The 23722-nt window shown below is 38.3% G+C and overlaps 1 protein-coding gene across 5 annotated transcripts in view; it reads right to left on the reverse strand.

Moving 5' to 3' along the window:
- The window catches only part of MSH3 (mutS homolog 3), a 186484-nt gene that overhangs the window by 139482 nt on the left and 23280 nt on the right, over window positions 1-23722 (reverse strand). For all 5 annotated transcript variants that reach the window (XR_005782947.1, XR_005782945.1, XM_040449648.1 and 2 more), the window contains exon 8: window positions 21399-21565. Coding sequence is in view for 3 of the 5 variants with exons in the window: in XM_040449648.1 (XP_040305582.1) it covers window positions 21399-21565 (167 nt within the window). In the remaining 2 variants the exon portion in view is untranslated. The remainder of the gene's footprint in view (window positions 1-21398; window positions 21566-23722) is intronic.

The following is a 23722-nucleotide window of genomic DNA, read 5'->3' on the forward strand; positions in this document are numbered from 1 at the left end:
GTTAAGCATCTGAGTTCGGCTCAGGTCATGATCTCACAGTTTGTGGGTTCAGGCCACGCATCAGGCTCTGTGCTGACAGCTCAGAGCCTGGAGCCTGCTTCAGATTCTTTGTCTCCCTCTCTCTCTGTCCCTCCCCAACTTGTACTCTGTCTCGCTCGCTCTCTCTCAAAAATAAATAAACATTAAAAAAAGAAACTAGTATACAAATGTTCTTAGCAGCTTTACTGAAAAAAGGCAAAAGCCAAACGTTCAGCAAGTGAATGGATGAACACATTTTGGTACATTCCTACAATGCAGTATCACCGAACAATTTAAAAAAACTTACTGATACACAGAAACATGGGTGAATTTCATAGGCATTATGCTAAAAGAAGCTGGACATAAAAGTATATGATTACATTGATGTGAAACTCTAAAACAGTCTAATAAGACCAGTATTTGCTTAGAGTAGGAGGCAGAGGCAGGGAGAAAATGGCTGCAAAGAGGCACAGGGAACCTTCTGGTAAGATGGAAATGTTCTACATCCTAATTGGGAGGTTGTTTATACTGATGTACCCATTTGTCAAGATTGATTTGATTCATACATTTAAAATGCGGAAATTTTATTGCATGTAAATTATACTTGATTAAAGCAGATTAAAAATAAAGCCTTTGATATTTGTGAGATATAATTTATAACTGAAATTTTTCTATTAAACAAAAACTGAACAATTACACAAATTCGTGTGCACGTGTGTATTTCAAGTACATTTTTGGAATAAGGTTCTAATTCCAGTATTTATTCAGCAAAAAGCAGTGGTGTGGAGAAGTATATGATTTTGAAGAAAAATATTTAACTTCAAAAAGTATGCTCCAAATTTGAGATGATCACAGTTTAAATGTTATCCACTGTTTTATATACATATAATCATTCAACACAAGGTAAATTTTTTAAAAAATAATTTATGCTTCCTGTGCTTCCAAAGATATTTTTTCAATCACAAGTATCACAAAATCGTTACGTGACATTATATCTGCCTTTGAGAAAAAGAAGAAAATAAAACCTACTTTTTTGAGAACTATCATCTTATGTAATCCTAAAGATGACTATCAGCATTAAAACATTCTCAGATCACTGCAAATTCATCTCATTTTTTTCATGCATGATTAAAAGCATTTTCTCAGCAAGACACAAAATCAAGACTATTTCACTCCGATCATATGCCTTTTGAGTTGACTAACAAGCTCACACCTGCCTCAGACAACCTAAAATAACAAATCTTCCTAAACTAATGCTTTTCTCTATAAATACTGACTCTTATATTACGTCCAGAAAGACATGCTTCAAAAAAATTCAACAAATTGACTATCTGAAATTCACAGTACAATGAATTAAAAGAAATATACACAACACACCAGTTAACTGGTGTTTCCTTTTTCATTCAAGTCAACACATCTTCACTGTGTAAATACTACAGGAACAAACAGAGAAAAAGAAAAAGGAAGGTCCCTGCCTGTGTTATAGGTTGAACTGTGTCCCCCTAAAACCATTATGTGGAAGTCCTAACCCCCACTATCTCAGAATATGACTTTATCTGGAGACAGGGTCCTTACAAAGGTAATCAAGTTAAAGTGAGGTTCTTAGGGTGGGCTCTAGGCCGGTATGACAGGCGCCCTTATGACAAAGGGAAATATGCATGTAAAGACCCACACAGAAGGGAAGACAATACAAAGAAACAGAGGAAGGAGATAACTCTCTGTGAGCCACAGAAAGAAGCCTGGAGGATCCTTCCATCACTGCCCTTAGAAGGAATCGACCCTGTTGATACCTTGATCTTGGGACTCCTGGCCTCCGGAACTGGGAGACGATACATTTCTGGTCTTTAAACCACCCATCTGTGATACTTTGTTACAGTAGCCCTAGCAAATTAATATACTCTACAAAAGGCTGAACATGTATTTAGAGAGGCTTATAAACAAATCACTAGAATACCAAACAGATTGAGAGGAATGCTATGGTGGTATCTGCCAATTCCAAGTGTGTAAACATACCCGCTATGGCTGACTTTAAGCTACCCCTGCATTAACAACATGACAGAAAACTCCTGGAAACATAACAATCCATTCACAAAGCTTCTACAAGCCAGCTGTGGCACAGACCAAAAATGCAGGCATCAGGATTTAATATCCACATGTGATTCCAATTATAGCCAAGGTTGGACTCATACCTAGGAAGTGTAGGACAGCTTCATAAAAGCAATAAGACTGTTAGGGTATAGAGTATTTTAAAAGATAGATGTGGAAAAAACACAATGTGCAACCTAAGAATAGCTTAAGAATGATAGAAAATAAATGATGAAAGAAAAATAAGAGCTAATATTTACTCAGTGTTCACTATGTTCTAGGCACTGTTCTAAGCCTTTACGAGTATTAACTAACTTAATCCTCACTACAATTTCATGAGATAGTTGTATTATTACATACCTGTTTTTGAGTAAGGAAAACAGAGCCACAAAAAATGTTAAGATCCACAGCCAGAAAGTGAGGACGCTAGGATTCAAACGCAGGGTGTCTGGCCCTAGACGCTGTACTCAGACCACTGTTCTTGCCCTTTCTCACTGTACATGACATGTTCTGAACATGCCAACAGTCTGGTGCAGCTAGGGCTCAAGGATAAGGATAAGAGACGAGGTGGGAGAAAGGGTGCCATTCTTCTGGCCTCAGGTATAGGTTACCTTACACAAGTAATGGGTTTGCAAATCGAAAGTGGATTAATTTAATCTTCTTGCATGACTTGTTATTTAAATGCACCAAATCAAATTAGAATCTGAAAATGCCTAGAAGTCTGCAAGAGAAAATCTCTCCATAAAACAAAATCACCGTCTCCTTATCTGTTGCATGTCTAATTCTCAGTTTTTACATGGAAGGATTGCTTAGAAGGTAAAAAAGCACCTGTAGTCCCTCAGGAGCAATCAGCATGGCTTAGAGCCTCTGAGAATAAAAGCAGGAAAAAGCATACAGATTCTCCAAGCCACAAAGAGAATTCCAGAAGATGAGGCTGCACGCAATAAGCACCCGGAGCACAGGCAAGCAGGAAAATTTTCCACTTCTGAAGTTAGAATAGAGACACCCACAGGGGCGCCTGGGTGGCGCAGTCGGTTAAGCGTCCGACTTCAGCCAGGTCACGATCTCGCCGTCCGTGAGTTCGAGCCCCGCGTTGGGCTCTGGGCTGATGGCTCGGAGCCTGGAGCCTGTTTCCGATTCTGTGTCTCCCTCTCTCTCTGCCCCTCCCCCGTTCATGCTCTGTCTCTCTCTGTCCCAAAAATAAATAAAAAACGTTGAAAAAAAAATTAAAAAAAAAAAAAAGAATAGAGACACCCACAAACACTTCACATCGCCACAGCCCCAGGGGACTAAGGAATTCCACTGTTGTTTGCTACATTTAGCCAGCATTTAACTCTAGAATTGTACTTTTTAAAAAATCACCGTATATTTACGTGTTTGCACAGCATTGTCATAGATCAGCACTTTGACAAAGGTAGTATTTTAGCATATGGGATAACGATAGGAGTGGATAAAATACATATCTCTGAAGTAAAATCTCTGCACTGTTAGCATAGAAGGAAAGATAAAGTGGAAGGAAATATGCAAGCAGGAAGCAAGACAGAAGCTTCTCTCCTTCTATGTACACAGGGCCATGGAACTAACCTAAGGAAGCCCTTTCTTCACAGAATGTGAGGAGAGTCTAAGCTCTGTCTCTCTGTAGCAAAAAGTAGGTGGGAAGGAAGCAGAATATGACAATCAACCCACAGGCCAAGCTGTTCTCACTGTTCTCTGGAAGGTAGAAGAAAGAGGATTTCATTATGTATGGGTGGGCAATCTCTTGTCTTACTCAATTTAATCACCCACAGATAAACTTTGTGACATCTGGGGGTTGATAGTTAAGAGTTACATAAAAAACTGTAAAGTATACTTACCTATAAGGTAATTCATACATAAATGATACCCTGACTTAGCAATTAGAAACTGTTCAGACTTGAAAATGGCAGTCACCACTTTATCAAGTACTTCCAAACTCCCAATATTTCAGTCAGAACCACAGCTAGTATTTATATTCCTATTTGCAAGAAAAGTTATGTCTACTTAAACAGTATTAAACACCTGTCATTTTCCAGCTACTGGGAAAAATGAGGTAGAATAAACTCAGCATCAAAGAAAGAGAGACAGTGGTCTGACTTAATTCCAGTAAATAGCTACTGATGAACAAAAGGTTAAGAAAAACATTTTACATCATTAGCCAGAACCCACAGATATTGAGTGTATTACTCTTCTATTGCCACTGTAACAAATTACTACAAACTTAAAACAACAGTCATTTATTATCATAGTTACTTAGGTCAGAAGTCTGACACTGGTCTCACTGGGCAGGGCTATGTTCCTTTCTGGATGCTCCAGGTGAGAATGGGGTTCCTTGTTGTCATAGACTCTGTCTAAAGTTCTCTTTTTGTCTAGCAAAAGAGCGGATGCAGGATTAAAACGAGAGATGGCTAATGTGGGGGGGGGGGGGACAAGAAGAGCCCGCATAAGAGTCCTTGCCCTGTATTTATTCACATCAGAAGGCTTGCAAACGTGATGCGCGTGTACAAAGAGACAAAGAAACTAGGAACATTAACTTGTGGATGTGAGGGGGGAAAGGGGATTTTGAAGATACACAGTGTTTGGGGTTTGGGTCAATAGAAAACAAAATCCAGGCGGTGGGCAGATGCGTACGTGGTTGTTAACAGCAGACAGGAGGTGCTGTGCCTGTTTATCTTTGCCAGCCTAGGGGGATGAGACAGATAGGGGGAACAACCTCAGGGTTAACGAGACACCTTTTCTTTTGTTAACCATCTCTGCTCCTAGCTGCTTTGCCTACAGCTCAGGGGTCCAAAGTCCAATTCACCAATTTACCTGACCTGGCCCTATTCTCCTATGAAAGCAGCTTTCTGCTACAGTGCTAAATAAACTTGGGATGCTTTCACCCTGAATATCTAGTCTTGTTATTCCTATGTACTGGGCACCTTTGTGCCAATTCTATTTCAGGCCTTTGCCTCTATTTGGGGGGGTTCGGCACCCCCTCCCTATTTTGGGGTGCCTTTGCACCTCCCTATTCTTGGCACCTTTGTGCCTCCCTATTCTTGGAGTGCCAATCTGGTTACCCAAACTCAGGTGTGAGCATTTTATGACTTTGTGTTTCTTTATGCCTTGTTAACCCATTAGGCCCAGAGGATTCCTACCTTGTTTATTCCAGTTTCTAGAGGCAGGCTACATTCTCTGGTTCATGCTGTCTTCTCTGCCTCAAAGCCCGCATTGTGGGTCAAATTAAGTACATTATATCACTCTGACCTCCTCTACTTCCCTCTTCCACATTTAAAGGACTCCTGTGATTAACTGGGCCCATGTGGATAATTCAGGGCAATCTCCCCATCTTAAAGTCATCTGAGCAGCAACCTTAATTCTCCCTTACCATGTAATCTGACATATTCACAGGTTCCAGGAACTGGGACGTGAGTATCTCTGGAGGGCCATCCTTCTGCCTTCTACAGACAGAAAGACACACGCACACCTGTGTACAGAGCTACTCGACTACTTAAGCCTGTTTCATCATTTATAAAAATGTATAGTTTATAAATTACATAGTTACTACTTCAAAGAACTGTTGTTTATATGTTAGTAAAAGAATATGCCTGGTATATACTAAGAGCTTTATTAACTTTTTTTTTTTTTAACAAATTCTTATTTCATCTCTGTTTAAACTTTTCTCTCACCGTGGAATGCTTTTCCCAGCACCTGTCTAGTTAAGTGCTACCTATCATTCCAGGCCCTCTCTTACATAAAGTTTCCCTACATTCTGTAAAACTGCATTGCCTGACATAGTAGCTACTCATCACATGTGGCTGGCTACTGAGCTCTTGAAATGTGGCTAGTGGCTAGTCAGAACCGAGATGTGATTTAAGTGTAAAACACATAATGGATTTTAAAAACTGAGTGTGTAAAAAGGAATGTAAAGAATTAGTGTATAAAAAAGAATGCAAAAGCAGAACATGTTGAAATGATTGTTTGGGATATGTTAAACATACCCTCAAAATTAAATTCACTTGTTTCCTTTTATTTTTCACTGTGGATACCAGAAAATTTAGTTTATTTACTGAGAGAGAGAGAGAGAGAGAGAGAAAGAGAACACAAGTAAGGGAGGGGCAAAGAGAGAGGGAGAGAGAATCCCAAACAGGCTCCAGGCTGTCAGCACAGAGCCCAACACAGGGCTCCATCTCACAAACCGTAAGATCATGACCAGAGTCAAAACCAAAGAGTCAGACACTTACCCGACTAAGCCACTCAGGCACCACCCCTGGCTACCAGAAAATTTAAAATTGCTTATGTGTTCAATGGTATCATAAGAACAGTCAGTGTTGCACAGTGACAGATAGTAGGTACTACACTTGTGGTGAGCATAGGCATAATGTACAGACTTGGGGAATCACTCACTGTGTGGTACACCTGAAACTAATGTAACATTGTGTGTCAACTATACTTTAATAAAAAATAAACAAGGGGGCGCCTGGGTGGCTCAGTCAGTTAAGCCTCTGACTTCGGCCCAGGTCATGATCTCACAGCTTGTGAGGTCAAGCCCCACGTCAGAGCCTGCTTCGGATTCTGTGTCTCCCTCTCTCTCTGCCCATGGCACTGTGTGTGCCTCTCTCTCTGAAAAATAAATAAAACATTTAAAAATAAACAAAATAGGGGCGCCTGGGTGGCGCAGTCGGTTAAGCGTCCGACTTCAGCCAGGTCACGATCTCGCGGTCCATGAGTTCGAGCCCCGCGTCAGGCTCTGGGCTGATGGCTCAGAGCCTGGAGCCTGTTTCCCATTCTGTGTCTCCCTCTCTCTCTGCCCTTCCCCCGTTCATGCTCTATCTCTCTCTGTCCCAAAAATAAATAAACGTTGAAAAAAAAAATTCTTTAAAAATAAACAAAATAACATGTGACTTGCATTTGTGGATCACATCATATTTCTACTAAGGAATACTGCTCCATTCTCTCCTTCTCGTGTTCTCTTAGTATTCAGTTTGCTTTCCTATCACACTGTATTAATCTGCTTTGTACCCAGAGCAATGAGTATATGTGCTGGCTCTCCAAATAGACTAGTAGCCCTCACTGGGCAAAAGTAATAATTTCCTTTTTTTTTTTTCAAAAATTTTTTTAGGTTTATTTATTTTTGAGAGAGAGACAGAAAGACCAAGCAGGGGAGAGGCAAAGAGAGAATCCCAAGCAGGCTCTCCACTGTCAGCACGGAGCCCGAGAAAGGGCCTGAACTCACAAACCGTGAGATCATGACCTGAGCCAAAACCAAGAGTCAGACACTTAACCGACTGAGCCACCCAGGCACCCCAAAGGTAGTAATCTAATCTCAATGAGATTCGTGACAATTGTATAATAAATGTTTGCAAAGCTGAATGAAAAGGGAAACATTCAGTTAATGTGTTAATTGTATATACATCATTAACAGGAATGACCAGAAGTCAATGTGTCGTTCTTTGAAGCAACTTTTTCTTGGGTTAGACAGGATTAGGATATATAGCAAATGGAAAAAGCTTCATTAAACAATACTTAGATTATTACATACAATGCACTTATCTATCTTCAACTCTATACTATTCTAATGCATTTTTTAAAATGGTAATTGCCATCCATAAAATTGTTTTCATGAGTCATTAATGACTTGGGACCACAGTTAAAAAAGCACTGCCATGATGGCTCAGGTGCAGGCCTTCCTGACTAGACACAAAGCACCCTAAAGACACTCCCCTGATCTCAATGGTCCTACCAGGTAAGGACTAAACCTGTGGATGGTCATGATCCAACAAGGCCATCAGGGAAGGAATGCAGATCCACTCATGCATTCCCCTCTCTCCCAGCCTTCCTATTAGGGTTGGTGACAACCTAGTATAACCACATTGTGTGTTTAGGATTCACAAGCACTCCTATGAGAGGCAGAGCCCAGCTCAGCCTGGCCAAGAAGAGTGTGTCACAGCTGAAGGTACAAAAACAAAGTTCAAGATGACACTGAAGGAAGGAGTCCCAAGAACTTGTCAGAGTTTTCTAAATTGTTGGGGTGTGCGGGAGCTCCCAAGTAAACCTGGAGAAACATCATCAACCTCAGTATTATGTATATTAAGTCAAATTGTTTATTAAATCAAACACCAAACAGAAGACAAAAACAGGGATAAGAGAGTAAGGAAGGAACAGAGTGGAAAGCAAAATGGTAGAGGGGAAAAAAAACACAGCCGGACTTCACAGACTTTTATTGCTCTAGAAATCAAAACTCAGGCTAGCAGTTAAAAATAACCCACCAAAAAAGATGGGAGAGAGAAGAAATTTCTGGCCTGAAAACAAGAGATAAGAGAATAATCTCAGAGTAATCAAGAAAAATAAAGGAAATTAGAAATCTCTCTTCAGTGGGAAGATTTGACAGGTAGGAGTCATTGCAAAGACTAAATGAAAAGTCTAAGTCCACTTAGACATAGGCTTAGACAAGACTTAGACCATAAGCAAGCCCAGAGAAGCTCTCAAATCAAGCTAACCTCAAGTTTTTTATTTAAAATAGATAGTGAAAGAAGTTTTGCTACAAGGGAAGAAAGGAAAAGGAATCTCTTCCTGAACTATGAAGAGGGAAAGGGAAGAAAGAAGTAACTGAAGAGATCTTATAGACAGATGGCTACCTATATTAAGAGTTCAATTATGGAGATATTTGTATTCTACATTGCCACTAGGTTATATCTTAATGACAGTAAAAAGTGGACTTACCAGCATCAATTAGGACTGGGGGTCTAGTCCTAGTGGACTTTGCCACTTACTACCTCAGTGACCTTGTAACTTCAGTATAAAATGCTTTAATTGGGGGACTTTATGCAATTAAATCTTCAACCCCAAATGAATAGGTGTATTTACAAAAATCAAGCAGAAGTAGTAAAACAATTGTGTATAGCTCACGCAATGCTTTTTGAACCTTCTGTTTAAGCAGTCTTGCCCTATCTTGGGGGTTCTCTGTATTAATCAGTTAAGTCATTCCTCCAGACTCTTCAAATGCTGTTTCTTCCTATTCAGCTGCTCTCAGTAAACCTATTACATGTACACTCCATTTATACTTTCCAAGTAAAGACACCCCTGAGGAGTTATACTCAATGAAAATACACAAGGGCTCAGAATTTAGATAAACCCTATAGCAAACACTGTTGTACAGTAACTATCATGTATTTATTGACCATGTTTTAAAATCTGGATTTTGGGGCACCCAGGTGGCTCAAGTCAGTTAAGCATCCGACTTCAGCTCTCAGGTCATGATCTTGCAGTTCATGAGTTTGAGCCCTGCATTGGCCTCTGTGCTGACAGCTCAGAGCCCGGAACCTGCTTCAGGTTCTTTGTCTCCCTCTCTCTCTGCCCCTCCCCCACTCATTCTCTCATTCTCTCTCTCTCTCTCTCCCCCCCTCCCTCCCTCCCTCCTTCCCTCTCTCGCAAAAATAAATGTATAATATATATACATTTATATTGTATATATAATATACAATATTATAAATGCAGCATAAAATCTGCATTTTCATATATAAGAACATGCCCATTTGATATATATTAAGCATACCCATTAAAAGTGCTGACTACATATATTAAAAACTATTAGTTGGGGATGTAATGTACAGCATGGTGACTACAGTTAATAATACTGTCTTGTATATTGAAAGTTTCCAAGAGAGTAGATTTTTTTTTTTTAATGTTTATTTATTTCTGAGACAGAGAGAGACAGAGCATGAACAGGGGAGGAGCAGAGAGAGAGGGAGACACAGAATCTGAAACAGGCTCCAGGCTCTGAGCTGTCAGCACAGAGCCCGACGTGGGGCTCGAACTCACGGACCATGAGATCATGACCTGAGCCGAAGTCGGACGCTTAACCGACCAAGCCACCCAGGAGCCCCACAAGAGAGTAGATCTTAAAAGTCTTCATCATAAGAAAAAAATTTGTAACTATGCATGGTGATGGATGTTAACTAGATGTTAACTTATTTTGATCATTTCACAATATAAACATCAAACCATTACGTTGTACATCTGAATCTAATATGTTTTATGTCAATTATACCTCAATAAAAATAACACAATATAAATCTTAAATACAAAAACAATTGTTTTCTTGTTAAGACCACAAGGAAAAAATCTTATGAATGTTTCTTCTGTATTTGGTTATTAAAAAGAAAAAAAAAGAACTAGTGAAAATACAATGGCATTTCCAGCAGGAAAGGAATTAATATTTTTTTAAAAAAAACAATATAGGGGCGCCTGGGTGGCGCAGTCAGTTAAGCGTCCGACTTCAGCCAGGTCACGATCTCGCGGTCCGTGAGTTCGAGCCCCGCGTCAGGCTCTGGGCTGATGGCTCAGAGCCTGGAGCCTGTTTCCGATTCTGTGTCTCCCTCTCTCTCTGCCCCTCCCCCGTTCATGCTCTGTCTCTCTCTGTCCCAAAAATAAATAAACGTTGAAAAAACAATTAAAAAAAAAAAACCAATATAAAACAGATTTTTATTATTAAGAAGACTTCTTCTTTAAATGTTTTCTTAAAGATATTTCCTTCCTGTGTATGAGATTTTTTCTGCTATTTAATCCACTATCATGAGCAACTTTTTTTATTCTGAATTTTCTAAATAGTAAAGTGAAATTACCATAAAATAAACAATGAAATGCAGTAACAAAGGAGTCAACTTTATATTTATCTCTTACTTTAGAATGAAGGAAATGAGGAAGATAAAAAAAAAAACAAAACACGGGGGGGGGGGGTAGATTTCCTATGAGTACCACACAGGAAAGGTTTCAAGTACCAGAAATGAGGTTGGGACCTTGTTTTCCCCATCAATATCAATCTTTAAAATAATTATATAATTCCCTGTACAGGAAAACTTAGCCATGTAGATTCCATTAGTATTTACTGTAAGGGAATATCCATGGAAATGTCAAGAAGCTTAAATAAATTAAGGTGACACTATTTTTTTTAAAGACTAGAAACCACAGGCAAAAATGATATGGAATTTTTTTGTTAAGTTTTTATTTAATTTCCAAATGCTAAGGAATTAATATGGTCTTCCCAAAAGAAGTAAATGAGTTGGCCACATCTATACCATTTAAATATACCTTTATCATCATATATATTGCATGTATGAATATCCAACTACTACAACAATCTCTCCATTTTATAAAACCTAAATAAATTTTCTTAAGAAAAACAAATAGGAAATACCCATTTCTTCCCCATTCCAAAAGTCACTTGTTTAATCATTCACTGATCATTTATTAAGGACCTAGTATATGCAAGCCATATATAATAGGTACTGGGGACACAAAGGATCATTATGATATAGTTTTTGCCACCAGTCATTCCTTCTCCATCTTTTTCACAGGAAACTTTTTGTCCAACCCCTCCATTACATTGCTTTCTCTCTTGGTTCTTTTTCACTTTCACTTTACACAACCTTTCTCTCCAAACCCCACATCTGTCCTGTCTCACGCTGCCATGCCTGCCCTGGCAGACCAAACTAGCTTCTGTTCCCTAAGAAAACCATGCTCTCCTACACCTCCATCTGCCTGGCTATCATTTTTCTAGTCTCAGTGCTGGACTATTCTTCTGGGAAGCCTCACCTAACTCCTTCTAGCAAAGCTTGATGTCCTCATGCTACCAGTCACTTTCTGGAACCTTAACAATCAGCGCTTTCGTTATCATTGTTTATTTACTTCCATGAATACCAATCCTCTAGACCATAAGAATTGGGAGAATAGGGATCCTATTCATTTTTGCATCTTCACTATCTAATAATGAACGTGGTACCCAGTAAGCACCCAATAAACGTTTTTAAGAATAAATGAATGTATTATAATGCATAACTCAGAAGATGTATCAATAACTTGAGAAAATCCTGGAAATAGCTATCATTACGGATAGTTTTAGTGATAAGAAAAAAATAATCAGGGTGCCTGGCTGGCTCAGTCAGTTAAGCATTTGGCTCTTGATTTTGGCTCAGGTCATGATCTCATGGTTCTTGAGTTAAAGCCCCTTGATAGGGGATTCCCAAGCCTCTCCTTGGGATTCTCTCTCTCCCTCTCTCTCTGCTCCTCCCCAATTTGTACTTTCTCTCTCTCTCAAAAATAAACTTAAAACAAAATAATCAATTAGAATTTACTGCTATCTAAATTACTAACATGAACTTGAAGGCAGAATAAAGTATCTTACTTAGAAAGGCAAACTATTTTGAAAAATGGAGAGTAACCCATCTTCATGGAGTTTAAGTGACCTAAGCTTCAAATTCATCATCATCTGTACTTCCCTAAACCTCTGGTCTGAAATTTTTTTCCATGCAAGCAATGTTCCCATTTATATTAGATTTAGCTCAAACACACATACAAAATCTAAATGACAAGAAACAGAAAAACGTGACATACACTGTCCTTACTATGTGCTCCAGCACAATTCCCTAACTTAAGTTATCCCCTGCATCTTCAAAAATGTTACCACATCTAGGGGCATCTGGGTAGCTCAGTGGGTTAAAGCATCCGACTTCGGCTGAGGTCATGATCTCGCAGTTCTTGAGTTCGAGCCCCCGTCAGGCTCTGTGCTGACAGCTCAGCTGAGAGCACCGAATCCTAACCACTAGACCACCAGGGAGACAGCTCAGCTGAGACTGTGTCTCCCTCACTCTCTGCCCCTTCCTCACTCAAGCTCTGTCTCTCTCTCTCTCAAAAATAAAAATAAAAGCATTAAAACAAAGTTTTTTAAGATGTTACCACATCTGAGCATATCACCACTACAATCCAAGCTTCTGTTAAATCAATCCACATTTTTTTAAACTCAAATACCAACTTAAGAATCTGTATTCTACACCATAAATATTTGTAAAATCACAGGTTTACTTTACTAATTACACATTTTTAATACACCTCCTTCCATTATTTAGTTCTTCTTTGTTCAATAAAGTTTTGAAATTTTCTTTAAGGTCTTGTTTTTCTTTTGGTGAATACAGTCCTAAATAATACTGCTTTTGTTGCCATTCCAAGTAGTACCTTCTTTTAAGATATTTACTATTTGTTGCTGCTGTATTAAGACACTATTCATTTTCATTTACCGATTTCACTTAACAATCTTGATGAACCCTTATTACTTCTAATAATCTGTCACTTCTGCATTTTCTATGTAGGCAATGTATGGTATGCAAATCAACTTTAGAGTTTTCAATATACAGTCCTTAAATGTTAACTGCCTCTCATTTGTACTATTTAAAAACATACTTCTCGGTAGTATCTGATCAATTTTAGGTAATAAGAATGTATATATGAGATCATTTAAGATAACATTTAATTAATATATTATATGCGGAGTTTAATTCCCTTCTTGGAGAATTACAAACATGACAGGAATTGCAAAGAGGATCAGAAGGCATACCTATAGACAGAAATAATGCATAGACAATAAAACTGAAAAAAAAAGCCTTTTATGAAACACTTAACCTTTACTACATGTGAAGCACTTTGATAAATTCTATTTTTTTTTTTTTTCACTGTTAGGTGCAAACTACCACACTGACTTTATGAACTTTGGTTTGAAAAAAACCTGTCCTAAATCAACTAGATTACCACCTTTTAAGGGGCGACTGGGTAGATCAGTCAATTAGGCATCTGACTTCAGCTCAGGCCATGATCTCACGGTTTGTGAGCTCAAGCCCTGCCCTGCGCCTGCCTCTGTGCTGACAGCTCAGAGCCTGGAGTCCCCTTCAGATTCTGTGTCTCCCTCTCTCTCTGCCCCTCTCTCCCCTCACACTCTATCTGTCTGTCTGTCTGTCTCTCTCTCTCTCTCTCAAATATAAACATTAAAAAAAATTTTTTTAATGAATTTTGCCACATGCTTCAGTTCCTGCATTTCTGTTTATGCTTAACATCACATTAGCAATAAAGAGCACTTGTATTGTTGAGGTGTAATCAGAAAAAAAAAGAGGCAGTCTTCAAATGAAAGTAGAGGGCAAATCATTTAAGTTACACTGTGGTTCAAAAAGAAAAACTGTGGTAAAAAAGCTGAGTCTACAAAGCATATCACAGTATAGAAAAAATAAACTACTGCAAAGAACCTGGTCCTTAATGGGGGACACATCCCACTCAAATTAGGAGGATCAATTTATTTTCAGACAAGAACATCATCCTTTGTACCAAAATACTGTTCACTTCAGTTTACTAGTTTTATACACTTGCCTGATTTTAATTTCAACTTTTATTTTGACTACTGCTACAAAAAAAAAAAAAGATATAAAGCTAAAGCACTAAATTCTAAGTTTTATAAATATTAAACTCACATTCTAACACAAATACTTTAAATCAAATTGGGCGGGAAGGTTAGCAAGAATTGTTTTCTTTACAACAGGTATTTTAGGGGCACCTGGCTGATTTGGTTGGTAGAGTATCCAACTCTTGATCTTGGGGTCATGAGTTTGAGCCCCAAATGTTGGGTATAGAGATTACTAAAAAAAATAAATAAACTTTAAAAAAATAGATTATTTTTACTTTTACAAAAGACATGTACTACCCCAGTAATTTGACAAATTTACAAGAAGAAAATTCTAACACAAAATACTAAATAAAAGGAGTCAGTAGGCCAAAGTAGATAAAACATCAAAATAAAGCACAAATTCTTCCCGCTAGTGCCCAGCATCCTCCATGAAACAGGTACAGTCCTCCCCTCTGTCCATAAACACACTGGCATGTAGCAAATGTTCACTAAGCAGTTAAGTGCTAGATTCTGTCCCAGGCCACTCTTTGCCCATACACACCCAACACTCCATTCAACTCACTGTTCACAATTCCCTTACCCCATCCTGTGTTCACACTCCCTTGAATGCCCTCACCTTACCCAGATTCATCTTCCCACCAAATTTAGGGACTTTTTGGCTCGTATCTGCCTGCCACCCAGTGTTTGATACATGCCACATTTACTTGGTTCCCAACAACTCCTAATAAGAATCATACTGAAATGACTTCATATAAGCCCAAGGCACTAAACTTACTAAGCTTTGACAAAACTTATTAGAAGAGTGCAATCACTAAATTCAGACCATCAAGTACTACCCACTTAACATTTCATACGTGTGGAGCACTTCCTCTTAACCAAGTTAATCAGTAATATCTATTTTTTTCCTCTCATCCTTCAAAAATATTTGATACTTTTTAACTAATGCTAAATTCAACTAATGATATTAGCAAGAAGTTGGACTTTAGCCATAACACAGATACCTAATTTACCTAACAATTGATCTGATAATTTATGCACATGGTCTCAAAGTAATCATCTCATTTTAATACTGAAACTACAAAACATTTTCCATTAAAAATTTGAAAATCAAAGTATGACAAAGTAGTACTTAATCTCTAATACAATTTAATAAAAGAGAAACACAAAATTAAAACACAGCAATGGTAATTTCAAATATCTATAAAAGACACTCAGATGGTACAAATCTCTGTTATAAGCAATCACGTCAGAAAATGGTTTTGACTAAACCTTTAAAGATATAAGGCTGTCTGTGGACACAAAAACATAATAATGTATTTCTCTTTCTAACACTGGAAGTATCCACAGTAGGAGTTATTCTTATTCCCCAACATCAAGATTTGAATGTTTTCTTCAAATCGGCAGCATACACATCTACCTTTGAGTAAATCCTGATATGTTCAGGCATGGATTTCCTAAGCCAAATTGCTTAGATCACTGTAGTACTGAAGGTCATTCTTCTATAGATACTTCATAAGTGATCTGAACTGGTTAGGGTTAATTTATAACCAACTATCTTTGTCAATATCATGCAGCTTCAGAAAATTTTAACAGTCAATATTGTAAAAAATTAACACATACCATTGGCCATATCCTTTGCAACAGATAAATGATGACCACATATCCCTGCTTTGCCCTGGCTCTATACCCAGCTCTTTTATCCCCTTCCTTTCCATTTCTTTCTATTTTGCTTCCTCCTACTCCCAGCTATGACATTCTCCAGACTTCCCGTACTTATTCTTGGTGCCCCTCAGGGAAACGGGTTTTGTTTTGTTTTGTTTTGTTCTGTTTTAAGTTCAATTCTCCCATTTAGGTAGTAGACTTGCCTCTTCTCTTTTGTCATGCCATTCTTTTGCTCAGAAGCCTTACTGACTTCCATCAGATTCCAGTCGCCGTGGCTGGATTTTATGGTCCTCAACGCTTTCTTCCCCATTACTCAACATGAAAGTTCACCTCCAATTAGAAAAAGTGTCACCTCTGTCCTCACACCTCCTCTAGTATTTCCAGCCTGTGTGCCTCAGAGCTCATACTGTTTACGAACACGTACACGTGTGCACACACACAGCACACCCTTCCCTCCTCCCCACTACCAATTAATTCAAAGCCTCCAGTCCCGCAAATGTTGCCAGCCCAGCCCACGTCCTACATAAAGCCTTCTTTGGCTGTGCCAGGGCCCAGGAAGCCCTCACCTCTCTGAACACAAAATTGGGCACCATCTGCTCTGTTCTTCTGATTTGCTTCAAATATCACTTTCTTTGAGAACTGTTAAACACAACCTAATATTTGTCTATTGTTTTCGATAGTTTTCCTCTCAACCAGTTTTATAGACATATAACATCTCTAAGCTAAAGTGACCTTAAATGCAACTAATATAGGGTTGAGAATCATCCTTCTCCCTTTGTTTCTCTCTATATATTCTTACAACAAATGGGAAAGATAACAAAAAATAGTAAAAATGATTTCCTAAGATCCAAACCAAAACTTTATGAACATATTTTACATAAATAAAAATAACCTAAGAAAATCTATTTATCATTACTTAGAAACAATTTTATCCTAGCGTCACCTTTCACTAATATGTAGTTATTCTTAATTACCATGTGATACAAAGTAACTAAGTCTACCTGGAGATATAAAAATAAATGTGAAGGTCCTGGTACTCTTTAAGTGATAATTCACAGAATAGAAAATCCTTTGGAGACCCCTTGTGGCCAAAGATGATAAAAAAACACTAATACTTTAAAATGCATATTCCATTAATTCCAAGCCATTCTTCCTTTTCTCACACAGCTTTAGTTTTTCTTCAATATCAATATATATTAACCGGTAACTGACAAAAACTGCTATTTCTACCTTCAGATTTACAGAAGAAAAACAGTGGATTCTAAGTCTGAGACACCAGAATCTACCTATCACTGTTTAAAACAGGCAAAAGTCCAACAAAAACAAAATGGGCATCTGGGTGGTTCAATCGGTTAAGCATCCAAGGTCAGCTCAGGTCATGATCTCACAGTTCTTGAGTCGGAGCCCAGCACCAGGGTCTGTGCTATCAGTGCAGAGCCCACTTTGGATCCTCTGCCCCCTCTCTCTTTTCCCCTCCCCTGCTCATGATCTCTCTCTAAAAAATATATACACATTAAAAAAAAATTTCTTCTTGAAAATTCAAGGCTATATGGTTTACTGGTAGTAAATATGGAATGGAATTTTGACAGGCTATGTTGTTCATACATTAAAACTACTCCCTATCCTTGTTGCTGATTTTTGTTCTTTCTTAAAAAAATATGGATAGAATTTTATCTCAGATTGATAAAAGCTAAGTTATGAATGTAAAATGGACTCACGAGCACTCATGGGGAAATTAAGGCAGGACCACACCTGACACAGTAAAAATAAAATTTAAAAAAAGTGAATTAAGTGTTAAATGCTAAAAATTAGATTAAATTTTAAAGAAAATCAAAATGGACTAAAATACAGATGATTACTGAAGTAGTTTCAAAATGGGGAGAGATCCAAGTACAAAAATAAGAGAATGCTACTGTAAGCATGAAAAACTTACTTGGTCCAGACAGTATACTAAAAAACCCATAGAGGGACGCCTGGGTGGCTCAGTTGGTTAAGCGGCCGACTTCGGCTCAGGTCATGATTTTGCGGTCCGTGAGTTCGAGCCCCGCATCGGGCTCTGTGCTGACAGCTCAGAGCCTGGAGCCTGTTTCAGATTCTGTGTTTCCCTCTCTCTGACCCTCCCCCGTTCATGCTCTGTCTCTCTCTGTCTCAAAAATAAATAAACTTAAAAAAAAAAAATTTAAAAAACCCATAGAAACAGTGAATTAAAATATAATAAAAAATGTTTCTTAAACAGAGCCAAAAACCAACAACAAAAAAGAGGAAATCCCCAAGAGCCAAAAAATAACAGGAGAGACATTTGTTTCAGAAGGCTGGAGGTGGGAGGGGCACCTGGGGGGCTCAGTAGATTAAACATCTGACTTCAGCTCAGGTCATGATCTCAGTGTTCGTGAGTTCGAGCCCCACGTCGGGCTCTGTGCTGACAGCTCAGAGCCTGGAGCCTCCTTCGGATTCTGTGTCTCCCTCTCTCTCTGCCCCTCCCCTGCTCATGCTCTGTCTCTCTCTCTCCTTCAAAAATAAATAAAAACATTTTTAAAAAATTTTAAAAGAAGGCTGGAGGTGGGAGATAACACCATAAAGGGCCATGTGTAGAGAGCAGAATAAGAAGGCATTCCAGAAAAGAACAGGGAAGAGGCAATATTTAAAAAGACAATGGCAAATAATAACAAATAATAATCATACAGTTAACAGACAGCTTGCTATCTATAGAGGGCTTTCTATGCCAGCCACTATTGCAAACATTTTACTTGTATTAACTTATTTAACACTCAGAATAATCTTATGAGGTAAGCACTCTTATTATCCCTATATTAAAGAAAAGGAGGGGAAAAAAAAGGAAAGGAAAGGAAAGGAAACTGAAGGACAACACAACACAGTTGAGTGAGTACTGAAAGTCGGTAAGGTGAAAAGCCAATTTTCCAACCCAAACCCTACATCACAAGAGCCACAATATTTGCTCAACTTGTGAATCTCTAGCACTCCATGTGTCCATGGATATAGGTCAGCTTTAGACACTCACAGAAACGGGGATTAACTTTTGACTTTGCTTAGTCTAAAATGCGAATAAAACAAAAATTACATGAGTGTGGGAAAATAGGAAAAGTTATACACTCTCAATGCTAACTAAAGAAATATAAATAAAAACAAAACAAAGGCAGCATCAAATTTGGGAAAGCCCACATATGACACCAGAACTATCTTTTAGTATGCCAAATGCCTTCTGAATTTCATTTGATGAGTAAACATTTAGCAATATCATAAGCAATGCTGCCCGCCAGCCAAAAAAACTCATTTTTGGCAATGTTTTTGTGGAATATTTTCACCTTTTATTGAATTTTTGCCTTTATTATTTTGTTTTTAAAAAGTAGAAATCAGAAAAATGGAAGTGTTCATTCAATTGATCACCTTTAGTCTCTGTTATATCTAAGTCAACCGAATATACACACAGTTATAAAGAAAAATGAACAAAACCAAAACCACAAAATATTGGAAATAAAGTTTTGGAAGACTTTTAAAAATTTTTAGAAATTTTATTAATTTTTTTAATTAATCAGTCTACTGTGTCAGTTTTAATTATTCAGGTTTTAACTCACTGTCAGAAAAGGATTATAAACCAAATAAGGGGACTTGATAGAGAATTTTTCACCTATCCAGTTGGCAGAGACTGTTTACATGATCCATTGTAAGCAAGGTTCAAGCAACTCTCCTGTACTGTAGCAACAGAAGTATAAATTGATATTACCAATTCTAAAGCTTTATAAATGTTTATACCCTGTGACCCAGTAATTCCACTTGGAGGAATTTAGCTTAAGGAAATAATCAGAAATGCACACAAATATTTCTATGCATGGATACTCATCACAGTAATATTTGTGGAAGTTAAAAAAATGAACATAGCATAACAAAAGGGGAATGGATAAATTATCCATTTACATGACTGAATGAGATGCAGTCATTTTGTTTCCATTGAGTACCTGCTGAAATATCAGCAGATGAAATGATGTTCTCTAGAATTTGCTTCAAGTAAATAATCTAAGGAGAGAGGGAGTAGGGATATAGATGAAATTGTCTGAGTTGAGCAATGTTGAAGCTGGTTGATGAATTCATGTGGTTCACTACACTATTCGGTATAATTGTATATGTTTTCCATAATAAAATAAGATAAATTTCCCTTTAAAAAGTATGAGGGGTACCTGTGGGTTGCTCAGTCGATTAAGCATCCAACTTGAGCTCAGGTCATGATCTCAAGGTTCATGGGTTCCAGCCCCACGTCAGGCTCTGTGCTGACAGCTTGGAGCCTGGAGCCTCCTTCAGATTCTGTGTCTCCCTCTCTCTCTGTTCCCCCCCCCCAGCTCGCATTCTTTCTCTCTCTCAAAAATAAATAAAGATTAAAAAAAATTTTTTTTAACTATGGGAATTTTAAGTAAAAATACAGGACACAAAACTGATTTTGCAACATGAATCCAACTTCATAAATCAAAAAATGTGATACACATGCATAGAATTAACACACCAAAACATTTAAGAATAACTATCTCCGGGTTATAGGATTTGACTTATTTTTAGCTCTTCATTTTTTTGGTAACTCCCAATTTTTCCTAAATGGTCACGGATTAGTGTTATAATAAAAAATATTTATTATGAAAACTACTTAGAAGTTCAATTTAAATGAAAGCGTGACACTCTTAACTCTTGGAACTTCACTTACCCATCAATTTGACTTCCTGATTTGTCAATCTACTAAATAAAAATCTTTATGGGCTTTCCTGCTTAGTCTAAAGTCCAAATTCCTCAGTACATAGTCCTGTCCCCTGGAGCCATTGCCCGCCTTTCCAGTGTCTTTTCTCCCCATATACTCCTCCAGGTGGCAGTATGGAATGGTCCCAACAAGGTACCTTCATGTTGTCACTTAACATCATGCTTTGTGAATCCTGTTAGATGTGTACACATCTGCCTCTCCTGATGGATTATAAACTCTGCCAAACATGGACGACAAACACATCCTCTTCCTCTGGATGCCACAGTGCCTAGGACACTGCTGCACAAGTTAAGACGTATGACATTAGATCTAATCAATAAAACTCCTGGACACAGCCTCAAATTAAAACTTGCAGCATTTTCAAAATTATATAACCTTTCTAACAAATGAACTCTAAATTACCTCTAAAAACTGAAGATAAATTACTAAATAGTATCATTAAACCGCTCTAACAGTCCTACATTAAGGTGATATTATGAGTAATTTCCTTTTTCTTTCTTTTTTTTTAAATTTCCACCACTACTGTTAAAATACTTCTGTAAGTAAAAACTTGTTAACAACTTCAATGAGCTTAAATTTAATGAGTTTAATTCCCAGTCTGGGAATTAAATCTGAGTTTCAAAATCAGTAGTATTTTCCAATGATGTGCCAACTCACCGAGCAGCTGTGGCTCTGTGGATAAGCATCTCTGTTTGCTCTGACAAGTGTGAGGGGAGCAGTAGCTCCACGGGCTGCAGGCACAATATCCGAGTTTCGAGCTCCAAACGGGAAGCAGAATCCTGGAAACTATCAAACACGACCTCACCTGTGGCAGGCTGCACTCCCTGAAAACAAAAATGCAACATCACAGAAAACATATTTTTCCCAATTATAACCTTGACACATTATAAACACACATGGAAACAATAAAGAGGATACACTCTCTAGTGTGTAGTCCAGTTCTAAAGTGTTTGAAAACCTGTGTACTTTCCAAGATTCTTATGTAAGAAGTCAGATTCACCAATATCTACACTAAGCGAGAAACAGCCTGAGCCAAGTTTTGGATCCAACGAACCCGACAGAATGACTCTGACAAGTCACCAAGCCCTCAGTTTCCTCCTCTAAGTGGGAATAAACCAGCCTACTTTCATCTTCAGGTCACTGCAATGGCCAGATCATAAAACAAACACGAATGCTTTATAAACTATATAGTACTGTACAAATAACAGTTGTCATCACTAAACAGTAATAAGTTCCTAGTAACATGGCCACCAGAGCAGTAGTAAATTTCTATTTCATTTTATAAAATTAATCAATAAAAGTCTAATTTTTCCAAAAACTAACACAAATATAGCAAACTCTGAATGAATCGCAAGTAGAGAGTTTATCTAGGGAAATAACCATAAAAACTAAAAGCCACCCCCTAGCATCCCAAGCCAATATAGCAAAGATAAACTGGAAAAACTCATGGTTTGAGAAAGGAGAAAAAAGGTAAGAAACCTAGCCAAGGTTGCAGAGTGATAAAAGTGGTGGAAACAAGATCCAGGTGATCTCACTCCACAGGCCACTCTCATGTCCTCTGCTGATGGTAAATAAATGCATGGGGGCGCCTGGGTGGCCCAGTCAGTTAAGCGTCTGATTTCAGCTCAGGTCATGATCTCATGGTTTGTGAGTTTGAGCCCCACATCAGGCTCTGTCCTGACAGCTCAGAGACTGGAGCCTGCTCCGGATTCTGTGTCTCCCTCTCTCTCTGCCCCTGCCCTGCTCACCCTCTGTCTCTCAGAAATAAATAAAAATTAAAAAGAAAGAAAAGAGAAAAGAAAAGAAAAGAAAAGAAAAGAAATGCATGGCACTGGGGCACTTGGGTGACTCAGTCGGTTAAGTGGCCAACTTTGGCTCAGGTCATGATCTCCCGGTTCATGAGTTCTCGCCCTGCGTCAGGCTCTGTGCTGACAGCTCAGAGCCTGGAGCCTGCTTTGAACTCTGTGTCTCCCTCTCTCTCTCTGCCTCTTCCCCATTTGCACTCTCTCTCTCAAAATAAATAAATAAACATAAAAAAAAAAGTGGGGCACCTGGGTGGCTCAATCAGTTAAGCATCTGACTTCGGCTCAGGTCATGATCCCACAGTTTGTGAGTTCAAGCCCCGCACTGGGCTCTGTGCTGACAGCACAGAGCCTGTAGCCTGCTTGGGATTTTGTGTCTCCCTCTCTCTCTGCCCCTCCACTGCTCATGATCTGTCTCTCTCTGTCAAAATAAACATTTTTTAAAAAATTAAAAAAAGAAAGAAGAAATGCATGGCACTAGTGACAGATGGTATAAGCTATACTCACCCCCATACTCAAACATGGCTGACAGAAGGTCAACTGCAATGGCTTCTTTGGAAAACAGCGTCATATTTCCTAGCAAAGTTGTAAACTCCATACTCCTAACTCAAATCCTTCCTAGGTATATACTCAGGGTATACCATAGGTATACCACAAAACGTGCACAAAAAAGTTTATAACAGCATTCTCTGTACAACCAAAACCGAAAAGAACCCACATGTCCATCAAGAGAAGAATGAACTGAAAATCATCAAATATAATATGGCAATGACAATGTAAGAACTACTACAGTAACACAAATAAATCTCATATACAAATACTATATGAGAGTAGTTTGCAAGCAAAGGAAGCAAGACTCCAAAACACACAATATGTTTACACTTGTATATAGTTTAAGGAGGTAAAACTAGAACTAAAAGCAAGGAAATTATTATCATACAAGTCTGGATTACAGTTAACCTCTGCTGAAGGAAGGGGGCCCTTCTCAAGGCAATGTTCTATTTCCCAGAGGAAATATTTCCTAACCCCTAGAGCGCTGTCTCATATTACTGTAATTAAGCACTCTGTTTTATTAATTCTTCTTTTGGATATTTTATAATTTTGTGAAGTCCCTCATTTTTGGCTCAAAGCATCTCCTTAATGATAGCCGAGAGGCCTTCTCTAGTGCCCAGATAGCTG

This window comes from Herpailurus yagouaroundi, unplaced genomic scaffold (assembly GCF_014898765.1).
Source record: "Herpailurus yagouaroundi ecotype Mexico unplaced genomic scaffold, PumYag 29, whole genome shotgun sequence".
NCBI classification, from domain to species: Eukaryota; Metazoa; Chordata; class Mammalia; order Carnivora; family Felidae; genus Herpailurus; species Herpailurus yagouaroundi.